Below are 26,288 nucleotides of genomic sequence, written 5' to 3'. Positions count from 1 at the left end.
CTATGTGGTAACTAGCCCCATCTATGTATTGACAAAAAAGTTAATTTTAATGTGTTTTTAGAGTCAATTGCCTAAATATATTTTGGGAATTTAAAAAATCTAATCTATACAACATGGAAAGGTATATTTTTTAGATCAGATATACTGAGGATTTTTATAAATTTACTCTCTTCAAACGTTGATAGAATTTTAAATTTCTCAATGGCACATAGACACATTTAGTATATTTTTCTCCAAATATATACAAAATCCAAAATAAATTTAAAAACCCTTAAATACTTTTGTGTTTTCGTGTGTTTTAAAACTAGTAAGTAAAAATACTATAGAATAAATGAATATTAAAAAAATATTTGAAAAAGATAAGTAAAATAATATTAAAAAACATCAGTAAAAAATGATAACGTATTAATAATAAAAAAAAAACAAAGTAAAATATCAACGAAAAAGCAAAACAATAAAATAATAAATAAAAAAGAACTGTATTTTTTTTGGGTATAATACAAGATGTTTCACAAATAAGTATAAATATGTTACCTAGTAATTTAGCTGTACTTTAAATTTTCATAAAGTTCAAAAATTTCGTATGTTTTTGTAATTTTCCTGTATATTTTACAAAACTTTTTAGAGCTGCTTTTTCCTTGTCCGTGTATCAAAGTCAGGCAACGTTGCCACTTCGTACATAACCCTTAAGGAGAATTATTCAAGTTAAGGAATAACCGACATTCTTAATTTTCAATAAGATCCCAATAGCATTATAATTAGTCATAAAAGTTAAGATTAAAACTGGATTTCTATTTCTGTTTATTTTAGAAACACCCAGTATATATATTTTTTCCGAATAAGCTTGTGACATACATCGAAAATTGACATTTAACATGTATTTTCGGGTTTTAAATTTATAATGGAAACAAGTGACTCAAAACACGAATCTCCAAGACACGGTCGCTATTTTTTGACGCACCCTGTAACATCACTATCCCTGTAAATCACACGCGCACTCTCAATCTAAAGTCACGTCTCAACTGGTAACGCTACGTCAAAACGGATGCGCGTTGATCGTGTGCGTCCGCAGGTCCTTGGCATAATTGAAGACCATACTACAGATCGAACATGAAAATACTTTTCCTGTACTACTTGAAGAAGTACTAGTACTAGAACCACCTCCGTTCGTCATAGCAGCCTTCTGTTTTTCGTGAACTTTCAAGTGAATAGTTAGGGAATTTTGTTTTTCGAAAACTCTATCACACTGGGTACATTTAAATTCAACCTTAGCGTGTTCTGGATGGTGTTGTCTTATATGAGTGTGAAGAGTATCAATTCTACTGAATCCAGAACTACAGTGTTCACAGGGATATTTTTTAATGATAACCTGCTGGGTATTTTTCTTCTGTCGCTCGAGAAAATCATGGAATCTTTGGTGCATCTCGTATTCATTTTGAGTGGCGAAATCCTGATTGCACGTATCGCATCTCGGGACCAACATAACCTCGTCCATACTCCTGTGTTTTTCCAGGATATGGATTTGCAGTGCCGTGTCGTTGGGTAGCTGCGCAGAACACGTACCGCACTGGAATTTGGACGCTTGTTGCGCAGGTTGTTGTTGCTGAGGTTTAGGGGTGATTTTTTTCTTGAAAACCTTGGATTGTCTGACGATTTTTGAAGCTATCACACCGTGGGCCGTGTTAGTTTCCGGAGCTGATTGACTTAGGAGTCTCTTTTTAGCGAAAACGCGTTTGTGCCAGCCCGCGTGGGAGTTTAGGGCTAAGACAGTTACAAAAGCTTTCTTGCAAATGCCACATTTATACCTCCTATCTCCCAAGTCTTTTCGTTTGATTTTACTAACCTTAGGTTTAGCAGTTTCGTCATGTTCCTCGTGCATGTGTTGCGCAAACTCAGCAAAATTATCGAAAGTAACCTTACAGTATTTACACAGATTTGTGTTTTTGATCTTGGTAACTTCAGTAGTATTTTTTTCTTCTTTATCGTCGTCTTTTTGATCAACCTCCATCTCGTTTACCAGCTGAGGCATACCGTCCAAACCTTCAGAATGTTCTGATGACTTATGCTTCTCCAATTCATCAGCGTTATCCAGACAAACATGGCAGATGTTGCAGGTGAATTTTTTCGATGGTTTCTTGGCTGGATTTACACCGTGACATTTCATGTGGTCCCGTAATTTTCCTTTGGTTGCAAATACTTTGAAACACCTCTTGCAAGTGTGGTAAGACCCTCCTTCTTCATCAGGATCAGCTTCTTTCTCTAACGAAGCTTTCTTCTTGGCTTTGGCTATGGCAGATTTGTCTGATTTCAAGTCGTTTAAGGTCATGCGCTCGTGCATTTGGGTGTGGAGGTACAGAGCAGCGCCGGTAGTGCACATCCTGTCGCAGTACTGGCACTTTTTCGGGAAATCGCTTTTCTTCTTGTATAAAATTCCGTGTTTGTTCTTCATGTGCTCCTTCAAGGTTTTCACGCTAAGGTAAACTTTCTGGCAGGAAGTACAAACAAACCCGTCGTCCTTTTTTTCCTCTACCTTCTCGACGGTTTCCAGAACAGGCATTCCTTCGATATCCATAGTATCCCCGTCATCTTTCAGTGAACTCCCCGACTGGGACTTGTTAGATCTATCATCGCAAACCAGCTTGTGGTTCTTCAACTCTTCCTTACTCTTAAACATCATGTCACACAGTTCGCACATAACCATCACCTCCCCCAGTAAACCATTAACTTCACCCACAGGACTCAGCATGGTGGACTTGTAGGAATGTGTTTTGGAGTCTCTGTGGATTTTCAGGTTCAAATGAACGCTGCGGTGTTGCTCTAATTCACCCTGGAACTGGAACATCTTGTCGCAATCTCCGCAAGGTTTGGGCGGATGTTTTTCTTCCAAGTGTTTAGCCCATTTAGCTGTGGGGTACATTCCTCCACAATCCGGACAGCTGTATAATGAATCGTCTTCTTCTCTCGCTTGAACTGGCATAGGAACTTCGTTTTTCTCCAGGTGGGTTTTGTAATGTCTCGCCATGTTATGGATGGTCGCGTACACTTTGTGACACAATGGACACTCAGAGGGATTTTTCCAGGTCGGGTTAAATTTCACAGCTTCATTTAGCATCTTCTTGAACACTGTTTTCGGCGCCATGTCTAGCGGTTCCGGAGGGATCTCCGAGTCGTATATTTGTACTAAAATCGGCGGTTTCACCGATTTTTTTCGCTCCCTTTTTCCTTCGACTACGTTTGCTTCAGTATCAACTTCCTTGTGGTGGGAGAACGGTTTTCTAGGGCTGTATCCATCCTCTTGAAGTAGTACAAAACCTTCTGAAGAGTCGTGTAGTTCTTGGCAGTGTTTTACAAACTCTTCTTGCGTGGTGGTAGTGATGAAACATATATCACAATAGTATGAAAGGATACAAGAGTTGTAACAGTGGTTCCTGTATTCTTCCAGAGTATCAAAAACGTATCGGCATGAACAGTAAAATGGAGGTGAACCAGACGCATGATCTTCTTCAATATGTTTGCAAAAATCTTCGTAGAAACTATACAAAAACCGACAACGGTTACATTTGTAGTTTTCGTAAAGCCTGGTCTTGACTTCGCTTCTTTTTTTGAGGTTTGACAGCTTGATCAAGGTCTCGAATTGTGTTCTGGTGCATTTGGTGTGGTGTTTGGTGAATGTTGATCGGTCAGTGAAAGAAATCATACAGTTGTAGCAAGTGAAAAGAGGAAACCAGATGCGCAGCTCACGAAGGTGCGAGTGTAGGTTTCTTGAGGTTTTGTGCTGGACATTGTGGCAGGCGCATTGAAGAGTGTGGAACATTGAAACCATAGCTTTGCATTTGTCGATGTAGCTCAGTTCAATTTTGGATAAAGGTTCGCATTCTATGGGGGTGGAGTCTTTTTGAACCAGTTTTAGGCCTGCGGCGAACTGGATCTTTTGTTGGTCACTTTCCGGAGTATTTTCGGTCGGTTCTTCTTGTGATTTTTCGGGATCTGTTTCTTCAGGATTTTTTGGTTCGTTTTCAGTCTGTTCTTGTTGTTCTTCTTGAGATTTTTCTGTTTCTTCAGTGTTATTTACTTCTGAAACTAAATAAAAAATTTTGATAATAAAAATATATAAAATTTGTCTCTAAAATTAAAAATAAAACACATTTTTTAACCCCTGAAATATACTTACCGGTGTTCTCTTCAGACACATTCAAAGAGCTGTCATTATTTTCAGGTGGTACTTCGCCAGAAGTATCAAGAGAAGGGACAACAGAGGTGTTTTCTATTGGCATGTCCTTCTCGGTTTCAGCTGGCAGATCTATGGGTTGATCTGTCACGGCGACGGCGTCGCTGGCTTTTTTAATTTCGTTCATTGGCGTTCTTTTATCCTTGCGATGGAGCACGTTCTGATGCCTCCTCATGTTCTGAATTGTGCCGAACAGTCGGCCGCAATCCGGACATCTTGTTTCTTCTGTCAACGACAAAAAATTCACTTACCTCCATTGTATGACAAAAGGGTACAAAAGTATCGATATTTATAAAGCGTCGATATCGATATAGGCAAAATGTGCAGAAGAATCAAAATTTAAAAATATCGATGGTTGCAAAAAGTCGATATCGATATTTATAAATTGTCGATACTGGCACTTAAAAAATGTCGATATTGCTATTTGCAAAATATCGAAATTTTGAAAAATCGGTCTTAATAAAATGTCGGTATCGATATTTATAAAAGATTTAGAGAGTCTAGATATACTAGTCTAGAGAAATATCGATATCGTGCAATAGTATCGAAGTTTAAAAATATCGATAGCTGCAAAATGTCTGTAACGATATTTATAAAATATCGATATCAACAAAAGTATCAAAAGTTAAAATATCGATAGTAGCAAAACGGCGGTATCGATATTTACAATATCGATATCGACGAAATGAACAAAAATATTGAAAATTTAAAATACCGAGTATCGCAAAATATCCGTATCGATATTTATAAAATATCGATATCGATATTTATAAAATATCGATATCGACAAAACCATCAAAACATAAAATATCAATAGTTACAAAATGTCCGTATCGATATTTTTAAAACATCGATATCGCCAAAAGTATCGAAACATAAAATATCGATAGTAGCAAAATGGCGGTATCGATACTTATTAGATATCGACTTCGACAAAATATCGTACAAATATATCGAAAATTAAAAATATCGCAAAATGTCAGTATCGATACTGATTAATTAATAAAATATCGATATCGACAAAATATCGTGCACGTATCGAAAATTAGAAATATCGATAATTGCAAAATTTCGATATCGATAATTGCAAAATTTCGATATCGATAATTATAAAAAATCGATATCGATATTTTTAAAAACTCTACAGACTCAATCACAGACGAATTTTTTTAAGGGATATTTTACCTTCTGAATAGTTTCCAGTGGGTGAATTAACCACGAATGGCTCGCCATGGCTGTCAAAACTGTTAGGAAGGAGGTGAGGTGGTAGATCGTTGTATTCTTCGTCCATGTCTTCGTCTACGTCTACTTCGATTTTCACGGGCCAGCTCACGTGATTTCCGTTCACCAGGCCCACTTCGTTGAACTCGAAATCATCCGGTTCCGGTTTGATGGGAAAGCTCTGTAAAATGGCAGCCGCTATTAATGACAACAGAAATAAAATATCAAGGAATATAGTATGAGTCGTGTATTGATAATAAAAAAATAATAATATATTTTCTGCCATTTGAAAAAATTGAATTTGTTTTTATTTAAAATATGTTGGATATTTATAAATTTATTTAGAACACTCTGTCGCATCTAATTCAAATGTTTTTTGAACTAATTGGTAGAAATATATTGGTGACCGATGTGGAATTGTTAATGTTATCGGTATCGAGTAAAGTTACGAAGATTTAGCCATTTAGGATAGGAATTTAACTGTAAATAAGTTCTATGATTTTCTACCAAAATAATAAAATAAGTTAATAATAATAATCTAGTTTAAATTAAAAAAAAACCTAACCAAATACAGGTCTAAGAACAGAGAGCATAAAAAAGCATTATGCATCTAAGATCATTTAAATATAATGATAATGATTGAGACTATTTAGACCTTACTTACCGTGTCATTTGAATTGCAACCGGCGGTTTTGTTCAACCATTCTGCCAATTTTGTCTGGTTTCTGTGGCACTCCCGCTTGTACGCGTGAAAGGTATCCAATCTGATGATGCAATCATTGCAAATGAGCGTCGATATCTTGTCTAGTTTGTTAACCTGTTAGAAAAGATAATTTTTCAAAATAAGCCCCATCAATATTGGGATCAAATAGGAGTAAAAAATCGCTATAAACAAAAAAATCACAACTTTATTCAACAGATTCTTAAAAGAAATGAACCCAAAACAAAAAATAACAAAAGCAATAAATCTATACTAATATACAGGGTGTCCCACTTAAAATGGATACAAGCCAAAAAAAAAATTCGAAAAAAAACACGTATATTTTATTTTGTTGTTTTACATATTTTAAGATTTTTAAAAAATTTATACAGGGTGTTTCATAAAATATGACCATTGAGTAATCACGATTCTGCTTAAACTGCTTGACGTTTAAAGCTGATTTTTGGCAAACGGATTGACTGTGGGGTGTAGAGGTTCGATAAGGAGGGGTTTCTCGAATCTCAAATTTCAAGAGGGTGAAAACGCCCCTCAAATATTACAATATTTGTTATTTAAAAAACGGTTAGTTTTTGGGGAAAACGCTTGGATAAGCATAATTTATTGTTTTTTTTACATATTTTGAAATTTTTTAAAAAATCATACAGGGTGTTCCAAAAAGTTGGGTAATTGCGAGGGGTGTCTCACTTGGGTAAAAAATGTACACGTACTGCCAAAATATCATTTCACTGCCAAGGGACGGGTCAAGTTTCGTTTAGCCGAAATCTGTTAAAAAAGAAAAAACACTTTTTTTGTCATTTAGGTACCTCAGGCAGTATATTACTGAAAAAATTTTGCCGCGGAAACGCGTCACCATTTTTTGAATGCGGTTTAAAAGTAACGAAATGACATACATGAAAAATTAATGTTATTTCATATTTTAGACGTCTTTGTAAATACTAATACGAAAACGAAATTCCGCGGAAATGCGCTGTTGCCATTTTTTTGAATATGGTTCACAAGTAACGAAATGAGATATATAAAAAACTAATATTATTTTATATTGTAGACTTATTTTTAAGCACCGATACAAAAATGAAAATCCGCGGAAATGCCTTGTTTCACCACTATGCAGTGATCTTCTTCCCGACCTTTGACACAGATCAATGAATATTATCTATTCTTATCAACTTAATATCGCTATGGTCAACAAATGCGAAAATTTAAAAACAATTGTCAATAAAGCATAAAAACGACAACTAAACCAAACCAACTAAAACCAAACCGAAAGTATGCAAAATAGTTGAGAATACTATGGAAAACTTAATATTGAAGATTTTCCATTACACCGCCCTTATGATAGATTTCCGCGGAAATAGTTATATAGAAAAGTTATAGCAAATTATTAATCAAACAAAAATATGTAGTTTTTATCTTCCTATCACATTTCGGCACTTCTAAACCCGGAAAAATCAATGAAAATTATTGTGATAAAAATATATTTTCGAATAAAAATTAGATCACATCGTTATATTAAATGTTTTTACGTCATTCTATAATGAAAAAACTATTAAAAACACCGTAAAGTTTTAAATTTTAGTTAATAATAGAAAAATTAAAAATTCGAGTTTACTCAAAAACAAAGAATTTCCGCGGCAAAAATCAAATTATGTAGTGCTAGTTTTCTTGTATAGAATCATTCTATAAACCGATATTCTATATAACTGATTTCGGCTAAACGAAACTTGAGCCCAAGGGACTACCAATGACTGCGAAGAAGACTGCCTATGACTGCCATGTAATTATTATAGGCGACTGCCGTAAGACTGCCAATGACTGCCAGCGACTGCCAAGAAAATGTACATGTAATTCCAATAGTGAGACACGGTACCCTCGGGTAATTAATTAACCATGATTCTACTTAAACTGCTTGACGTAAAAAGCTTATTTTTGGCAAACGGATTTTTCGAAAGTCAAATTCCAGCGAGATGAAACTACCCCTCAAATATTACCAAGTTATATAATAATATCGCCATATTGCTTTTTCTTATGCTGACATAAATGTGAGAAAATTTTATCCAGTTTGTATGTTAATGGAAAGTCTTGCTTTGCTTTATCATCACCATTAGAAATGATTAATCCGACGCGAACGAAGTCGCGGGTACACGCTAGTTGAGGAAAAAAAGAAAGATCTGGCAACGCCGTTTTGAAAACAATATTAGATCAAGGGCAAATGTTGCACTCGCACAATGCAATTTAAATAACAGTGAGATAATCAAGATAATTTATGATTTAAGATCTAATAAATAAATAAATAAATGAAGTTTTATTATATTACTCTATATAACCAAATTCCTTACAGGTATATTATAAATAAACAACAATAAAAATACCCTAATGAAATACCATTTTGTTATTGTACGGCATAACCCAAATTTTTCTTAATGGGATAGTAATATATTTTATAACTCTACCTCATTATATTTTTTTTCTTTTGTACCGGAAAGTATACTTATACTACTAATAAATTCGTTTAATTATAGTAGGAGCATGAGTTTGAATTTCACAATAGAACTACGTTTTTCATTTACTGAACATAACAAAAATATGTCCTTGTTTTCAATTAAAATCCACCTGTTGTCCATTAAATCAAATAATTTATCAATTTTATAGAACATAAAATATTAATAATTAAGTCCCAAACCAAAAATATTTTAGTATCCTCAAACTCAAATCATTTTGAATTAATAAATTCAATAAAGATGTCCATTATTCACTTAATCATTAGAATATAATTATTTATTTTCAAATGTGTGTTCTCCTAACACCATTAACTTTTTACAAGTATAATCTGTACTTTGAAAGCAAATAATTGAATAAAAATCATGCACTTTGTCCAAAATAAAATCTAATATCAAATTGCAAAACCACCTTATCCGTAAAAATGGCCTAATGACATATCTATCTGAAGTCTACATAAGCGTAGTTCCAAACTGCAGCAAAAGTCTCCATTCTATATAAAATTCATTACAAATTACGTTACCTTGAATCGATTTCCAGTAATTCTATTGGCTGAAATTTTTGACAGATGAATTTGACAGATAAAATTTCTGACAGATGAATGTTTCAGCCAATAGAATTACTGGAAATCTATTCAAGGTCATTACGCCGTTATGCCGATACGCCGTTTTTAGGATAGTGTGGCTGCACCCTTAGGATGCAAATCTCTTGCTGCAACAAAACCCGCCTTATCCGAATTATTTTTGTGTTTTTTTTCTTTAAAAATTAAATATTAATTTTTATTTCTAGAAAAACGAGATACAAAACAATGATCCTACTCAAGGGGCACGTTTTTTGTAAAATAACGTTTCCAACATTTTCTAAAACAGTTTTTGCATATTATCTAGAAACAACGTTCTTGGTATAAGACGGTTTTGCAACCTGACGTCTCAAATGAAGAGAATCAAAAGTAATGGTAGAAAATCAAGTGGATTCATTAGATTATAATTTCAAAAAATATAGTAATTCCCAATTATAAGAATGGCCAATTCATTGTAACTCAATATAGACACATTTATCATTCATTTTTTCCAAAATCAGATGGATATTAAATACAAATACTGCTTCTAAACTAAATTTAGGAATTGAAATTCATATGGATCATTAAAATTCAAAAACTGATTTAGTAAAACCACATTACATTTAAAATAAAAGACTTAGATAATCATGAAACAACGTAAAGTGTATCCATTTATTTCTTTCAAAATCCTCACCATAAAGGCCAAATTTAGAAAACAACCATAGCCAAAAAATCAACACAAACATCATTGTTAAAGCAAATTTGAGAATATAAATTTATATGTGTTATTGGGATTTCAAAAACTTTTGTATTAAAACATTAATTATTGTAAAAAAAAACAATTCACTTCATTTTAGAAAGAAAATAATTAAATAACGCCATTTTTATCATTTATTTCTTCCATCCATTTATAATCAATTTTTCTGACAAATCAAACGAATATTAATACAAATATCATTGCTACACTAGATTCAACAAAACAAATTCACATGGATCATTCAGTTTCCAAAAAAACTGCTGTTCATTTTAATTCACTTAGTTTCTTCCAAAATGAAACCATTATATTAAATCTGCATCATTATTTACTTTGAATTAATCAGAAATAATGACAAAAACAAAGAAAAATCACAAGTTTTTGATCATTAAGCTTCAAAGAATATTTTTTTTTTACATTTAAAGCTATTCACCCGAGTATTCACCCAAATTTGTAAAAGAAATAATCAAAGAGTTCATTCATTTCTTCTAAAATCAAAACAATATTAAACACCAGCATCGTTATTTACTTTGAATTAATAATAAATAATGATGAAAACAAAGAAAAATTACAAATTTGTGATCATTAAGTCCCAAAAACTATTCTATTACATTTAAAGTAATTTACCCCAATTTATAAAAGAAATAATCAATTAATTCATTAATCTCTTCCATAATTACACCATTATTAATCCCCAGTATTCTCATTCACTCTGAATTAATTATAAATAATGATGAACAAAGAAAAAGTACACGTTTTTCATCATTTAAGTTTCAAAATCTATTCTATTATTATGTAAATCCATTTTAAAAGAAAATAATCAAATACATTCATGTTTTCCAATATCAAAACAATATTAATCATCAACATCGTTATTGAATTAATGATAAGCAATGTTGAAAACAAGCGAAAGTGACTGTCTTTGTTACGTCACAGGCTGGAGTAAAAGATACGAGTTCCAACACGCCAGGAACACGTTTGAATTGAAAATACCCCAATTCCCATAATAAATCATCAACTTTTTCGCAAAATCCCACGTGAACCCACACCGAAACACCAAAATCCGTCCATTTTCAACCAATATCATCGTCCTAAAACGGTGCACCAACCGTTCAAAGCCTGCCCGACTCGCTGTGCAGCCATTTTCCAATCGCTGGCCCAGCCGTGGTGCGTAAGGTCGATAATGCCGCGACCGATCCGGCGATTCTCGCCTTTACGGCTCCAAACCGATGGTTTAGACGGTTGTAAAACATGGAAAACTTCGTGTAAAAACTCACCTGGACGGCTAACAGCTGTAGAATCTTCTGTGGAAGACGGTTCGGACCTAGGGCAATGTCGTAGATGGATTTTAGCGAGTCCGTTCTATCGGAGAGGCACAATCTGCAGACGGCAAGGTAATCTGCGCCTCGATGTTGTTCCGCCATGGCTGCACGACTGCTGATGAATGAATTGAATTGCGGAGTCGGCGACGACGGTAAGGAACGTGGCAAGCCAAGAGACACTACTCGATAACTCGGCGATGTTTATAAGAAATTGAGCGATTTTGTCGACATTTTCACCATTTCCGCCGTCTATCCCATCGTTTTCTTCAAATTTTCACGATAATTTAGCTGCCGATAAACAACAAAAACCCGAACACCGAACAACTGAGTCAACGTCGTCGCATCATTCCATCAAGTCAGCCTTGTTTTTTAACAATTTCCTCATTCTAAAAACAATAACATTTGACAATTAACCTTAACTCAAAGCCCTCTAAATTCTATACGAGAAATGTCATTACGTAAAGCGCAACAAAGATATTACATAAAATCAATTTTCTTTCAATACTGCTTTAAATTAAACGCGAGAAGGCCTGTGAAAGATTCGTCTTGATGAAACAATACAAATAATGAAAGCAATTGGAGGAGTTGATGAAAATACACTGATTAATGGGGCGTTCTTACCTGGTTCCTTAAGATTTTCAGTCGATAATTGATTTGAAACACTAAAACACTCGTTTTTTGGATTACTGGAGTCGGAAATGGATGAAAACAACTTCTCCAACTCGAATCGCCGATAAACACTGGCAGAAATTTCAGAGAAATAAGGGGAAACACGTTTGGCAACACTGCACGCAGAATCTTAAGTCGCGTTCACACATCTAAGCACCAAAACCAGACAAAACTATTTATTTTCCTATTTTAAAAATATTAAACAATAAAATATTTACATCGGTGTTTAGTTATTAACCTATTAGTTGTTTATGTAATATTTTTGTATGTAAATTTAGGCAGGTTTTAGAATATCAATGTATTTATTTAAAAGTCGGTTCCGGTGTAAAGTCACCTTAAAACGCCAAAGAAAATACGTGACATATGACGTATGAGTTTCTTCAGAATTTTTGAATATTTTTGTTTTTAAATTAATTATTAAACAAATATTCAGTAAGTAGATTTGTTTCATCTTGTATCGTTTTTTAAAATACTTGAAGCACATAATTCGCTTTTGCTATGTTCATATTTTTCGGTAAAATTAAAGTCAACTTGTTTTTTTAGGTTATACCCAGGTTATACCTATCATAATCATTAAAATATATTTGTATTTTTCCAGATTTTAAACTGAAGTAACCACTAAATCATGTCGAAAAGACACGCAGAGGAGCCTACCTCCTCTGGGGGCCTGCCCCCCATTAAGAAAATTCATTTTGAACCCCATTTAATCGGTCCTGTCTCTACTCTCGAAGAAATGGACATCAAGGTGCTTCAGTTCCAAAACAAGAAACTCGCACAGGTATTTTAACTTGCCGTGACCTTTTATATTGTTCTAAGAACGTTTTAAACTGTTTTAGAGGATCGAGCAAAGATGCAGAACAGAACAGGAACTGAGACAACGGATTGAACAGCTTGAGAAGAGGCAAACTCAAGACGATGCTATGCTGAACGTGGTGAACCGTTACTGGAACCAATTGAACGAGGATATTCGTATTCTATTGCAAAGATTTGATGCAGAAACAGCCGATGAGTCTGAAAATAAAAGTGAAGAACATTTAAAAAAACTTCAAGCACTAATTTTAAAATTTTTTAGATGAAAATGAGGCTACTACGTCTTTTCTTATGCAGCTCTCAACTTGGGACAAGGACGAACTCAATGATAAACTGGCCAACAGAGTTCAAGTATCAAGAAGAGCTGTGGCTAAAGTTATTCAGGCTTTTGACAGGCTTATGCAAAGGAACGAGAAAATTACTCTAGCTCTTAAAGGAGAACTAGAGGGACGTATGTATATTTTTCTTAATTTTTTTTTAATCGTTAGTAATAATGACAATAAGTAAATGTAAAAGTAATTCAAAAATTACTTTTATTCAAGTTAAAAATAATCACAACCATCTTAAGGCCAACTGCCAGTATCCACCATTATTAACTAGAATACAGGCCAAGTAAATGATGTCTAGGGTTTGACCTTGCCAAAATTATCATTGTTTGTTATTCCTCAGCCTTCTTTAACGCCTTTTTTTTTCGATCATATGGTATTATATTATACAGTATTATTCTAGAGGATGCCCCATCCGTTGACGAAGCTATTCGCCAAACCAACATACAACTGCAAGCGGAAAACAGAAACCTACAAGCACTACACACAACGTTACATGAAAAATACCACACAAACAGCTTGAAAGTGGCCGAATTACAGGACTCTGTAACGGCAAAAGAGACAGAAATAGCCGAATTAAAAAATCAGATAGATGATCTTCAGTATGAGCTGGAAAAAGTGAGAAATAGGAATGATAAGTTGGAGACTCACTTGGCTGAAGCGGTCGAGAAAATCAAGGCCTATCATCAGTTGCACGGTGACCCTGAGAAGGGTGTTCAACAGAAACCGGTGGTGCAGAGCAGTGTTTCACAGGTTTGTTCTTTTTTTTGTTCCTCTAAGATATTGGGAGTTTTTTTTATTGTTTTGTAGGCTAAATTAGAAGATCTAATGAAGGAAGTGGAAGAATACAAGGAACTGGCAAACAATAGGCTGCAAGAATTGGACAAATTGCATCAAACCCATCGTGAAACATTGAAAGAAGTTGAAAAATTAAAAATGGATGTTAGTATTTAAATACTTCTTTATTATACATAGTTCACCATCAGTCAGGCATCTTTAGTTCTTATAAAAAAAACTTGTTGCAGAACACTGTAAAAAAATACAATTAAAATTTTTCTTTTAGATAAGACAACTACCAGAAAGCGTTATTGTCGAAACCACAGAATACAAGTGTCTCCAGTCTCAATTCTCTGTACTGTACAATGAATCGATGCAGCTTAAAACGCAGCTGGATGAAGCTAGACAGCAACTGCAAACCAGTAAGAATGCGCATTTAAGAAACATAGAAATGATGGAGGTAAATATAAAAAAATGCTATTGTTATTAAGGTTTTTTGATTTTCTTATTTTTACAGAGTGATGAGCTAATAGCCCAGAAAAAATTGAGGCAAGAGGTCATGCAGTTAGAGGATTTCTTGGCTCAATTGAGAAAAGAATATGAAATGCTTAGGATAGAGTTTGAGCAAAATCTAGCGGCCAATGAGCAAACAGGGCCTATAAATAGAGAAATGAGACATCTGATCACTTCATTGCAAAATAACACTCAGCAATTAAAAGGTAGATATAATAATATTTATTTTTTATTTTTTTTTGTTGTTATTTTATTGATTTGTTTTTGTTTTTTTTTAATTTTTTTGTTGTTTGTTTATTACATTTTTTTATTTTTTTTTATTTTCAAACAGGTGAAGTGCATAGATACAAAAGAAAATACAAGGAAGCCAATGGAGAACTACCGAAATTAAAGAAAGAAATAGAAGATTTGCAAACTAAACTTACTCAAAAACAAGGTAGTCATCAGCAAGAATCTAAGGAAGCTATTAAAAAAGAAGATATCAAAGAAGAAGCGGATATTAAGGAAGAAGGAAATGCTCCTGTCAAAGAGGAACAATCAGTGACGGACGTGAAAAAGGAAGGTGAAGAACAAGAGGTAAGTTAATTTTACTTTATTTTTTTTGTATATATTTTATCTTGTTCTGTATTTTAAAATTGTTATCCATTTCAATATTAATATGTAATCCATTTAAATATTGATATTAAAATGGATTATATACAGTCAAATCACTACACATTACAAGAAATTCTTGTAATCCATTTTATATTACTTTTGACTAAACCATTTGACTAATATTATTTTATTTTCGACCGTATGTCAAATATGCTTTTTCTGTATTTTAAAATTGTTATCCATTTTAATATTAATATGAAATCCGTTTAAATATTTATATTAAAATGGATTACATAATATTCCCTAGTTAGAGAAAAATATTCCACTTTAATTTTAGAGTGTTCTCCATTTTAATAATAATATGTAATCCGTTTAAATATTGATATTAAAATGGATTACATACAGTCGAATCGCTACACAAATTACAAAAAATTGTTTTAATCCACTTTAATATTAGAGTGTCATCCATTTTATATTACAACATTTGACTGATATTATTTTATTTGCGACATTATGTCAAATATGCTTGTTCTATATTTTAAAATTGTTATCCATTTTAATATTAATATGTAATCCATTTAAATATTTATATTAAAATGGATTACATAAGATCCCCAAGTTAGAAAAAATATTCCACTTTAATTTTAGTGTTCTCAATTTTTATAATATATAATCCATTTAAATATTGATATTAAAATGGATTACATACGGTCGAATCACTACACAAATTACAAAAAATTGTTGTAATCCACTTTAATATTAGTCCATTATTCATTTCATATTACAACATTTGACTGATATTATTTTAATTTCGACCTTGTCAAATATGCTTGTTCTATATTTTAAAATTGTTATCCATTTTAATATTAATATGTAATCCATTTAAATATTTATATTAAAATGGATTACATAAGATCCCCAAGCTAGAAAAATATTCCACTTTAATTATAGAGTGTTCTCCATTTTTATAACAATATATAATCCGTTTAAATATTGATATTAAAATGGATTACATACAGTCGAATCACTACACAAATTACAAAGAATTGTTGTAATCCACTTTAATATTAGAGCGTAATCCATTTTATATTACAACATTTGATTGATATTATTTTGTTTTTGACCTTTTGTCAACTACGCTTAAGGTTCAAATTAAGATACTGAATAAAAGGGGGAAATCGTTGTATTGTTAGTTGCATAACTTTATTTTTTTTTAGCAAACAACAGAAAATGCTGAAGGAGACAAGAATCAGGCTTCAGGATCTGGAGAAAAAAAGGATGTCAAGCAGGAGAAGAATATCATTAAGAAAGAGCAACAAATCAAAACGGAAAAAGATCAGAGAGAAGCTCAGAGGGTCAAAGAGGCTAAAATTGCTGAAAGTGAAATGATCAGGGATTTGAAAAACCAACTAAAGTAATTATAAAGTTTTTTGAAACGAAATTGTGTTATTTTTTGAGTAATTTTTATTTTTAGGAAAGCTCTGAACGAACAGAAAGAGATGAAGCTGTTGTTGGACATGTACAAAGGAGTGAGCAAGGAACAGAGGGACAAAGTGCAGTTGATGGCGGCTGAGAAGAAGCTGAGAACGGATTTGGATGAGATGAGGCAACAAATGAAGAAAATGCAGGTAAGTAAGTCAAATGTCCCACAACGATTTTTTTAACTAGCAATATTATTTCTTTATTTTTTTCTATAATTTGAGATCAGTACTTGTCAAAATCTCTGATTTGTTAATTTTTTACTCTTTTATTACGAAAATCTGATTTTTTCAATAATAGATAATAATAGTCTTATTTTTTACAATTTTTAATTTCATTATATTGATATATTGAAAAAATAAAAATAATTAAAAGGTTTGATATGAAAATAAAATGTTTTAATAAATAAGAGACCATTGTTTATACAAATATCAACAATTGAATTTTATACTACAAGAGTTCAAAATCAATGATAGAATATTTTGAGCAGCAAAATTTAGTATTACTAGATTAAAACAAATTAACATTCAACAGATTTGACTGGCAAAAATAATTGTAATCCATTTTAATATTACTGTAATCCATTTTAACACATCCATTAAAAGTGTTATCCATTTTAATATGAATATGTAATCCATTTAAATATTCATATTAAAATGGATTACATGCGATTTCCAAGTTAATAAAAAATAGTCTTAAAACTTTCTTTATAATTTTTTTAGTGAATTAGTACAATCCATTTTAATATTAGTGCAATCCGCTTTAATATTAGTGTAATCCATTTTAACATATATGTTAACTGCTATCCATTTTAATGTCAATATACAATCCATTTAAATATTAATATTAAAATGTACTGAACTCTAATATTAAAATGGATTATGCTCTAATATTAAAGTGTGTTACAGTTATATTTTTGACTTGTGAAATGATTGGATCTCATGTAATCCGGTCACACACAGGTCACAAATATATTTGTAATGCCCTTTGATATAAAAATATACCTTTATTGTTATTTATTTTAATATTAATATTAAAATGTAACAAGATTATAATAAATACTTTGTTTTCTTTGTTTTCTAAAATTTTTAGTAATAATTAACTAACTATTAATATTAATAACAAACAATTTGTGATATATTCTTAAAAAAAATCTGACCAGCAAGTGATTATATACAATTTTTTTTGTAAAATATCTTTGAATCCTTCTAATAGGAAAACAAAAGAGACGATAAAAGGAAGTTAGCAGAAGATGAAGCCCTGAAGAAGATCAAACAGTTAGAAGAACAGAAATATGAGCTTCAGAAGCAGGTGGCTCTGCAAAAACCTTCAGATGGCAACTGGCCAGGGGGCGTTGTCCATCAAATGAGACCATTTGTTGGCTCCCATGAGGAGGAAGCCTTGCTAAATGAGATGGAGGTTACTGGTCAAGCTTTTGAGGACATGCAGGTACTAAAAAATTCCTACTATATCTTTCTATATCCAAAATTTATCATATTTTTATTATACAGGAACAAAATTCAAGACTGATTCAGCAATTGAGAGAAAAAGATGACGCGAATTTCAAACTGATGTCTGAAAGAATCAAATCAAATCAGTTACACAAGCTGGCCAGGGAGGAAAAAGACGTTTTAAAAGAACAAGTAGGTGTTTTTTTCTTTTATACCCTAATTAGGATGATTTATAATGTGTTTTACAGGTGACTACACTGACGACTCAAGTGGATGCTGCGAATTTAGTTGTAAGAAAACTAGAAGAAAAAGAGAGGATACTGCAAAATACTTTGACGACTGTCGAAAAAGAACTGCAGTTGAGACAACAAGCGATGGAAATGCATAAAAGAAAAGCTATAGAATCGGCGCAGTCGGCGGCGGATTTGAAGTTGCATTTAGGTAAGTGGTAGTGATGACGCTTTGGAACAGGATCTGTTATTTTCGAAACAGGTTTGTTTTGGAACTGGCTTGGAACAGGTTTATGTGCTATCCTATACCAGTTCCAGTTCCAACTGTTCCAGCTGTTTCAAAACACTGCAACTTAAATTAAATACTTAAAGAAATAAATTCTTGGAATTGTGTAAATTATGTTATCTTCTATATTTGTGATACTAGATTCTTAATAGTGTATTTTTCAAAATTAGATAATTATATATTATATTGCATTTGGCAACATCGCCAGTACGTTTTTTTGATGGTAAGAAATTCTCTTCGCCTATTCTGTTTACATTAAAAAAAACTCTGCGCAAAAAATGTATACATACTGACAAAGGAATCGCTTGTTTTTATTATCTAGGAATGTAAATTGTTTTTATTTTATATATGTATTTTACTATTTTACATATATAAAATAGTAAATGTTAGATATTCTTTTCTTTCTGTATTTTTAAATATTGATTTCCTATTTAATATTGATAATAAAAATTTAGTTGAATTTTAATTAAATATATCAAATATCGGCAACGCTGCGAAAACCGTCATCCTTGTTTTTTACGTCTATGCACTATATTAGTGCACTCGCACTCAATCTCGATAATATAACGCCAAGCGACCGCGTCGCTAAAGCGATATACTACCTCGTTTCTCAAATGAAACTAGCTCTTTTTACTTAACTGTGCCAAGTCCCAAACTGTTTCAAGTCCCAAACAGTTCCAAGCCCCTAACTGTTCCAAGCGCTAAACTGTTCCAAGCCGTAAACTGTTTCCAACCTGAACAGTGGGACTTGGAACAGTTTGAGACTTGGAACAGTTTGCGACCTGGAACAGTTAGGAACTTGGAACTGTTTTAGAATTTTTTAGAATTTAGAATGAGTGGGAGGGGGGTTAATCACTTCGACCTTACAAATCCATTGTGTCCCCCTTTCTTGAATCATAACTCATCATACAGTCCCAGGGCTTTGACAAAAGCCAGTATCTGGGACGGTTTTATAGAGGGTAGTTCTCCATCTCCAATATCAGTCATACCAAAATTCATGGCACGAATGGTTGTCGTCTCGGCGCACTCAGTGATGAGGTGTACTGGTGTTTCCCCATCTTTCCCACAGAATCTGCATTCGCCGTTTCTTCTTAGTTTCAATCTACTGAGGTGTCCATTGAGGAGACAGTGTCCTGTTAAAAACCCCGTGACAATCCGAAGATTGTTCTTACTCAGAAAGATCTGTGATTTTTCTTGATCATAAGCCCTCAGAAACTTCTTCGAGTGTCTTAGACCATTGCAAGATTTCCATTCCAGGTTGCGGATGGAATCTTCCAAGTTCTTGAGTTCTGCCTTGAGTTGGTTACCACTTGGAAAGCAGAACGGTTCTGGTCCAGTTAGTGGAGTGTTCGCTCCTTTCTAACTAGATTATTTGCTTTTTCATTGCCTTCTATCCCTTGGTGAGCAGGCACCCAGTGTAGGAGGACTTTTTTCTTTGCCTAATTTATTCAGCTTCTCTATGCATTCTTTGACCAAATTCGAATTGATTGATACTGAGTTGGTCGCCTTTAACGCTGCTTGACTATCAGATAAGATAGCTATTTCTTGTTTCCGATTGTTCCTATCTAAAATAAGTTGTACGCATCTTCGATAGCGTAGATTTCTGCCTGTAGGATACTAGGGTAAGTGCCCATTGGTTCGGAGTAATTAGCTCTCGGCCCAATCACTCCGATCCCTGTTCCCGTATTGGTTTTGGAAGCATCAGTATACCAAGTTATGGTATGATCTTTTAACTGCTGGGCAAGCGTTTCGCTCTTCCAATCCTTCTTATTGCTCAATACTACATTGACATGTTTGTCAAAGTTGTACGTTCTTGGCATATCGTCCACTGGGAGTTGCATGAGTTGTATTTCCTTTTTGAGGGTGTTCCAAGCCCCTGATCTGACAATTCTCCCAGTACTAATTCCGTTAGTGACCATTCTAATCATTGTCGCATTGGCATATCTACCAATGACAATGTGCAGTGGTGTTAGATCTAGAATGACCTCCATTGCTGCTGTTGGACAGGTTCTCATGGCTCCTGTGATGCAAACACATGCTAGTCTCTGGACTTTGCATAGGTTTAGCCTTGCCGTCCGTTGCTCTAGTTTTGTGTACCAGGCAACTGCTCCATAATACCAGGCAACTGCTCCATAATGGAACTGTTTGAAACAGTTAAGTAAAAAGAACTGGTTTGAGTTGATAATCGAGGTCGTATATCGGTTTCGCTCAATGTTTCGCTAGTCTAGCTAAGTCTAGCGGACGCGACCTTTCAGGTGTTATCTGTTATCGGGATACAGGGGCGTAAAAAACAAGTGTGGCTGTTGTCGTTATTTAAAATATTTAATTAAAATTCAACTAAATTCTTATTATAAATTTTAAATTTATTATAATTTTTTTTTAAATATTTTATTTTTTTAATGTAAACAGAAACAAAATAGGTAAGGAACATTTTTTATTATAAAAAAAATTCTGGCGATGTTGCCAAATGCAATATAATTATCGCATTATAGTTTTTTTTTGAAAAATACAGTGTAAGAACAGTCGGTTATTGTTTTGTATTATAAATATAGTAGATATTAAAAAAAATAAACTCTTCCAAGAATTTACTTTTTAAGTATATAACAAAATTATAAATCTATATTTATTCATTAGTGCTTATACAGGGTGGGTCTTAAATAAGTGCACATATTTTTGGGGTTGTATATTTCGATTCTCATGAGTTTTTTTCGGGAAAACATGTTTTTGAAAAGTTTATATTTTTCGAAAATTTGATAGTTTTTTTTAGTTTTTAGTTAAAAAACATTATATCTTGGTAATATAGCAACATAGATAGTAGATTAAATTTAGGGAAAACAGAAAAATCCCCAGTAGTTCTCATTATTTGAGCAAAAAATATTCTTTTATATAAATTTAAAAAGAAAAATAGCAACCGAATCAGAGTGACGCAAGTACGGTATTAATTTTCGTTTTGGAACAGTTTGGAACTGGAACAGGTTTCTTGGAACAGGTATCTTTTGCAACTGGAACAGCTTGTAACTGTTATTAAAAAATCGCTGTTCCGGCCATGACTAGTAAGTGGTACAAACGAACTACTCTACTGAGTGTCGGTATTTTGTGCCAAAAATATAGGAAATGTTTTTTTTTAAGTGACAAACGAGCTAGCTAGAGGAAAAGCGGTAAAGGCAGTGTTGCCACAGTTACCCCATTCGGTCTAGATCTGCCCCTTTATAAAACAATTTAACCGCGCTATCTCTTGATAATCTACCCCGATGAAAAATAAGCTTGTGGCAATACTGGGTAACGATCTGTGCCATACGCGGCTAAGAAAATCACTATAATAAACTTGCTACTGTACCAATATCTTCTGGTTGTGTTCTAGGAAGAATATTTTCATGCATATTTTCACCGGTAGATTTGTAGCTTCGGAATAAAACGGTCTAGGTAAAGCATCTAGCTCATTTGCCAGCTCAGAATTAGAATTTCGAGTTAGTAACTCGTATTTTCATTGGAGGACACTGTCAATAATCAACGAGAATATTCGTATAATTTAATAAAATCCGTAGTTTAACCATAGTTTTTTTATTGCAAATAATTAATCTTCATACAATTTTACGACACCCGTATTTTTTTATTTTACTTCAATTTCATCCCATTTTTTTAAAAAAATTAATCAATATTAAGAATTTCAAATTTACACTTTTTCAATCTTTGACGTCACCTCTCAAAAGTGTCACGGTTTGCCACCAGGTACAAAGGTAAATAAAAACCATTTTTCTAAATGTATTTTAAAGTAGATATAAAAATTAATTGTAAAATAAAACTTAAGGAACTTAAGTTAAAATGATCTTCACAGCAAAATCTCGTACTTTTGCTGACATATTGTTGTCTTGCCGCTTCAAACCAGGCTCTTCGACGGCTTTCATCCAAAGGAACAGTTATAAAAACTTTTTTTGGAGAGCCTTCAGAGTTATTTAGACAGCCCTTCACAAAACAAACTTTAACACCCTTCATTACAAAAATAATAAAGAGTGTACAATAAAACAAAATTGAAAACTCAAAGTATTTAACGCCAAACGCAAAATCCCTAAAATACAAATCTAACCTCGAACCTTCGAACGCCTCGAACATCCGAACAATTTTGGTAGTGTTTAGTGCTTCGATAAAAATGGCAGTAACCTGTTAATTATAAAAATTTAAGTTTTAATTTCTAGTAATAAAAAATATAAAAGTAAATTTAATATTGGGGTAATAAAGAATAATCCCACATAAAAACGTATTTTTTAACGATCTCAATAAAAATAGAAAAATCTAACGTGATTTTAAGATATATGGTGTAAATACGGTAGCAGAAAACTAGACACGCCATAATATTATTCTTCAGAGGCTCGCGCCCTCTGTCAACTATTCAGTCAAATGCTGATAGGTGACGTCACAATTTTCTACGCGTCATTTTAAACCAGTTGAGTTTGTATTGAATTTGATTTATTATTTATTCCTTAATTGTAACTTCGTTGCATTTCTTTTGTATTGAGGGAGTACTTTTTAATCACTTCAATTGAATTTTATATTAAAAATAACAAAAATTTACTATGGTTAAACACCGGATTACTGCAAATCACTATAAAGAATGAATAATTGTCTTTGAATAAGAAGACTAAGGAAGGAGCATATCAAAAATCTTAGGTACACCGCGATGGGCCTCAAATATGGCCGACTTAAATTCCGGTTTATCAGTGTCGTTCTAATTTTATTTAAAAAATGTAAAACTATGATGTAGGGTAGACGTGAGGTAGACTCAATAATTTGTTGTTTTATTTTACGTTGTGAATAAATGTTGGTAGTTATTAAAATTGTTATAAAAATATGTAATTCTAATAAAAATAGATAAGTTAAAATAAGTATTTATTAACACAAACATCCGATACGCTACTGAAGCAGGTAAGTCAAATTAACGTATCTAAATTCTTTGACATCTAATCTTTGACAAGTAATAATTAAAAGCTAAAATGCAAGAAAAATATATAATTTAGTTAATTTAAGTGAATTTCATAAATGATCGGTTTACTACACGTATGTATTTTATATAGTCACATACTAGCGAAAAGTTGTTCCATTATTTCACTCAATTTTTGCCGAGATCTACCGCACGCTACACAACCAACTATTTTAGAGTATTTTTCGATAAATCGCGATAGTGTCACTGTTAATTTAAGTTCTGCCACAATTTCCATCTAGATTTACTACCTTTATACAACTATCAGTAGTAGAATAAATAATAAATAACATAAAATAAGCTTCATAAAGACTGACAAATCCACAAAATTTCAAATCAAATTCAAATGTGTCAAATGAATCGTCAAACAGAACTGTCAAGGATCCCCACCCTAGAGAGCTTTTATGGTGCCTTTTCCGCCCACCATGCATGAATACATGGATAGCATTATGCTCCTTCCTTAGTCTTCTTATTCAAAGGTTTTGACAAGACTTTGACAGTTAAAACAACAAATTACAACAGATTATATATTGATTATTATATCACTTGAAAGACCACGACACTGGAATTAAGTTTTATGTAACCTTGAACAGATTAGTTCACATGGTAGCGGCCGATGAATCACTCCCAAACATTCGTGGCGTTTACTATAGTATTCTCTCATTCTGAAACTGAAAATTTTCACTTAAATTGATTTATTCCCTATACCATGTAAAGGGAACGTGGTGTAGGGAATAAATCAGTTTAAGTGAAAATTTGCAGTTTCTTTCAGAACGAAAGAATACTTATAAGGGAAATTATAAAAAAGCAAAAATTGTACTGTTTTATAAACATAATTATTTATACATAAAAATAAATAAACTTTTTATAATATAATAACAAAAAATAACAGTGTTTATTCCACCCACCGACCAATTTTAAATGCAGAAGAACTGACTGTTGCAGGAAACGATCGGCCAATTTTTTTAAATGGCATTAAAAATCTTATTTTCGAAAAAACTGCCTAATTGCAATAACAAAGTGAATATCCAAGCAAAGAAGACTTTACGAGAATCATGATCCTGGACCATTTTCAAGTCCAGTTTTAATCCTAAAACAAAAGTAAAATAGGTATATTAATAAAGTTTCTGGTTACTATAAACTACCTACCCAAAAAATGAAAAAAAAAATAATTGTATTCATTTGTTATGTTAAGAGAGGTTCGAAATATTTTTGACACTAACTACTCCCACTTTTTTCTTAAGATGATAAATATAACTACTTAGTTTTATTTTACCGGGTGTCTTTAACATATCTATCAGAGAAAGGGGGTACCAATACATATGAAAAATAGATGATACTGGCTCCTGCAGCAAATAAAATAACAAATAGTATAACCTAAAATTATTAAGTAACAAAATATAAATACCTATATGGAACAAAGGAATTTGTTCCCTATCCATATTCATAAGTCAATAAAATGGAGAGTTTAGAAAAAAAAGGTAAATCACTAAAAGGAAAATTAACAAACATGACGAATTGTCATGATGTTGTCATCTTGTTTGTCATTTGTCATGATGACGAAAACGAAAGACGATTGTTTTAATTTCTATTTAGAAATTAAGTTTTATATGGCTGCTTCTTTCTCTCTTGTTATATTAGAATGAGATAGTGGGTCCAATAGACGCAATGCACAGATCAACATAAATAGAACGAAATTTTGCGTTCTGAGTTGCGCTACGGGAACGTTATCCCTCTCTTTGCCATTTAATTTGCCAGTCTCTTTTTATTTGTTTGTCTATGGTTCATACGCATCGGCGTCCGTTTGTCGTTCATCGTTCCGTCAAACCAATAAAATTGAAATATGATCTGTCATTTTTGGAATAAACCAATAAAACTGGTTAAAAACAACAAGAGACGACGCATGACGGATTTATATTTAAACCCATCCAAGGTTAACTTAAAAAAATATTAGGAACTTTTTGTAGTAAAATAAATAGATTGGTATGGGACGTCATCTGCTTTTCTTCTGTCATCGTCTGTCGAAATCTTACCTGAGAAAAAAAAAACAGAGTATAAATAAATTTTCTATTTTCTTTTCAAGAAAAATACCACTCTCAAATGAAGGAAGCCCAACAGGTGGTCGCCGAAAAAACATCTTCGTTAGAAGCAGAAGCGTACAAAACAAAGAGGCTTCAAGAAGAAATAGCACAACTGAAACGAAAGGCTGAAAGAATGAAGAAGATGGAGCTTGCCGGTACGACCTTGGACGAGGTCATGATGGAGGAAATCAGGGAGTACAAGGAGACGTTGACGTGTCCTTCGTGCAAGGTCAAACGGAAGGACGCGGTGTTGTCGAAATGCTTCCACGTGTTTTGTTACGACTGTTTGAAGACGCGATATGAGACGAGGCAGAGGAAGTGCCCGAAATGTAATTGCGCCTTCGGAGCTAACGACTATCATAGACTCTACCTGTCAAATTAATTATTTGAATTCTAGTTTTATGCGCCTATGTGTTTAGGTTAAGTGTATTAATTTTTTTAAATGGTATTTGATCAATTTTTGAGTATAAATCGTGTAATTTATTTAAAATAAAACGTCTTTTTAAGTAGCGTTTTACTTTAGTTTTTCTACTTTGGCATTTTTCTCGGTGGCTCAAAAAAGTGTGAGTGGATTGGGATGATTTTTTTAAATGGCACACCCTGTGTATTATTGCATTTTTGGCTTCCTTTCAGGTCACTTTACATAATCCTAAGATATGAATAAATATATTTCGATAGGTTCCAGAGATATTAATAAATAAATAAATATATAGGTATTTTTCAGACTTTCTAAAAAATTATTAAACATACAAGAACTGTCCTGAAGTCAAAAATATATTAGGTATTTACTTTAGAT

The 26,288-nt window shown here is 32.8% G+C and overlaps 2 protein-coding genes across 3 annotated transcripts; one reads left to right on the top strand and one right to left on the bottom strand.

Moving 5' to 3' along the window:
• Positions 1-613: 613 nt before the first annotated feature.
• LOC115891920 (zinc finger protein Xfin-like) lies at positions 614-12,034 on the bottom strand. Of its 2 annotated transcripts, XM_030912523.1 has the most exons (6): positions 11,923-12,034; positions 11,257-11,687; positions 6,114-6,266; positions 5,414-5,630; positions 4,172-4,453; positions 614-4,080 (listed from the first exon to the last, which is right to left on the bottom strand). In XM_030912523.1, the coding sequence occupies exons 2-6, from the start codon at positions 11,401-11,403 to the stop codon at positions 1,037-1,039; spliced, it is 3,843 nt and encodes a 1,280-aa protein (XP_030768383.1). In that variant the 5' UTR covers positions 11,404-11,687; positions 11,923-12,034; the 3' UTR covers positions 614-1,036. The 2 variants fall into 2 exon arrangements, with proteins under 2 accessions (XP_030768383.1, XP_030768384.1); XM_030912524.1 differs by lacking the exon at positions 4,172-4,453.
• Positions 12,035-12,088: 54 nt separating this feature from the next.
• On the top strand, positions 12,089-26,002 carry LOC115891919 (E3 ubiquitin-protein ligase Bre1-like). Its single transcript, XM_030912522.1, has 15 exons — positions 12,089-12,402; positions 12,569-12,748; positions 12,807-12,993; positions 13,043-13,231; positions 13,510-13,859; positions 13,917-14,048; positions 14,170-14,343; positions 14,401-14,602; positions 14,728-14,972; positions 16,208-16,404; positions 16,465-16,618; positions 17,685-17,918; positions 17,981-18,112; positions 18,169-18,361; positions 25,495-26,002. The coding sequence occupies exons 2-15, from the start codon at positions 12,596-12,598 to the stop codon at positions 25,872-25,874; spliced, it is 2,922 nt and encodes a 973-aa protein (XP_030768382.1). The 5' UTR covers positions 12,089-12,402; positions 12,569-12,595; the 3' UTR covers positions 25,875-26,002.
• Positions 26,003-26,288: the final 286 nt, after the last annotated feature.

The sequence above is a fragment of the Sitophilus oryzae genome, unplaced genomic scaffold (assembly GCF_002938485.1).
Source record: "Sitophilus oryzae breed Bouriz unplaced genomic scaffold, Soryzae_2.0 scaffold_119_pilon_pilon, whole genome shotgun sequence".
Classification (NCBI taxonomy): Eukaryota; Metazoa; Arthropoda; class Insecta; order Coleoptera; family Curculionidae; genus Sitophilus; species Sitophilus oryzae.
Note: the sequence above shows the minus strand (reverse complement) of the source record. Positions and strands in the feature narration are given on the sequence as shown.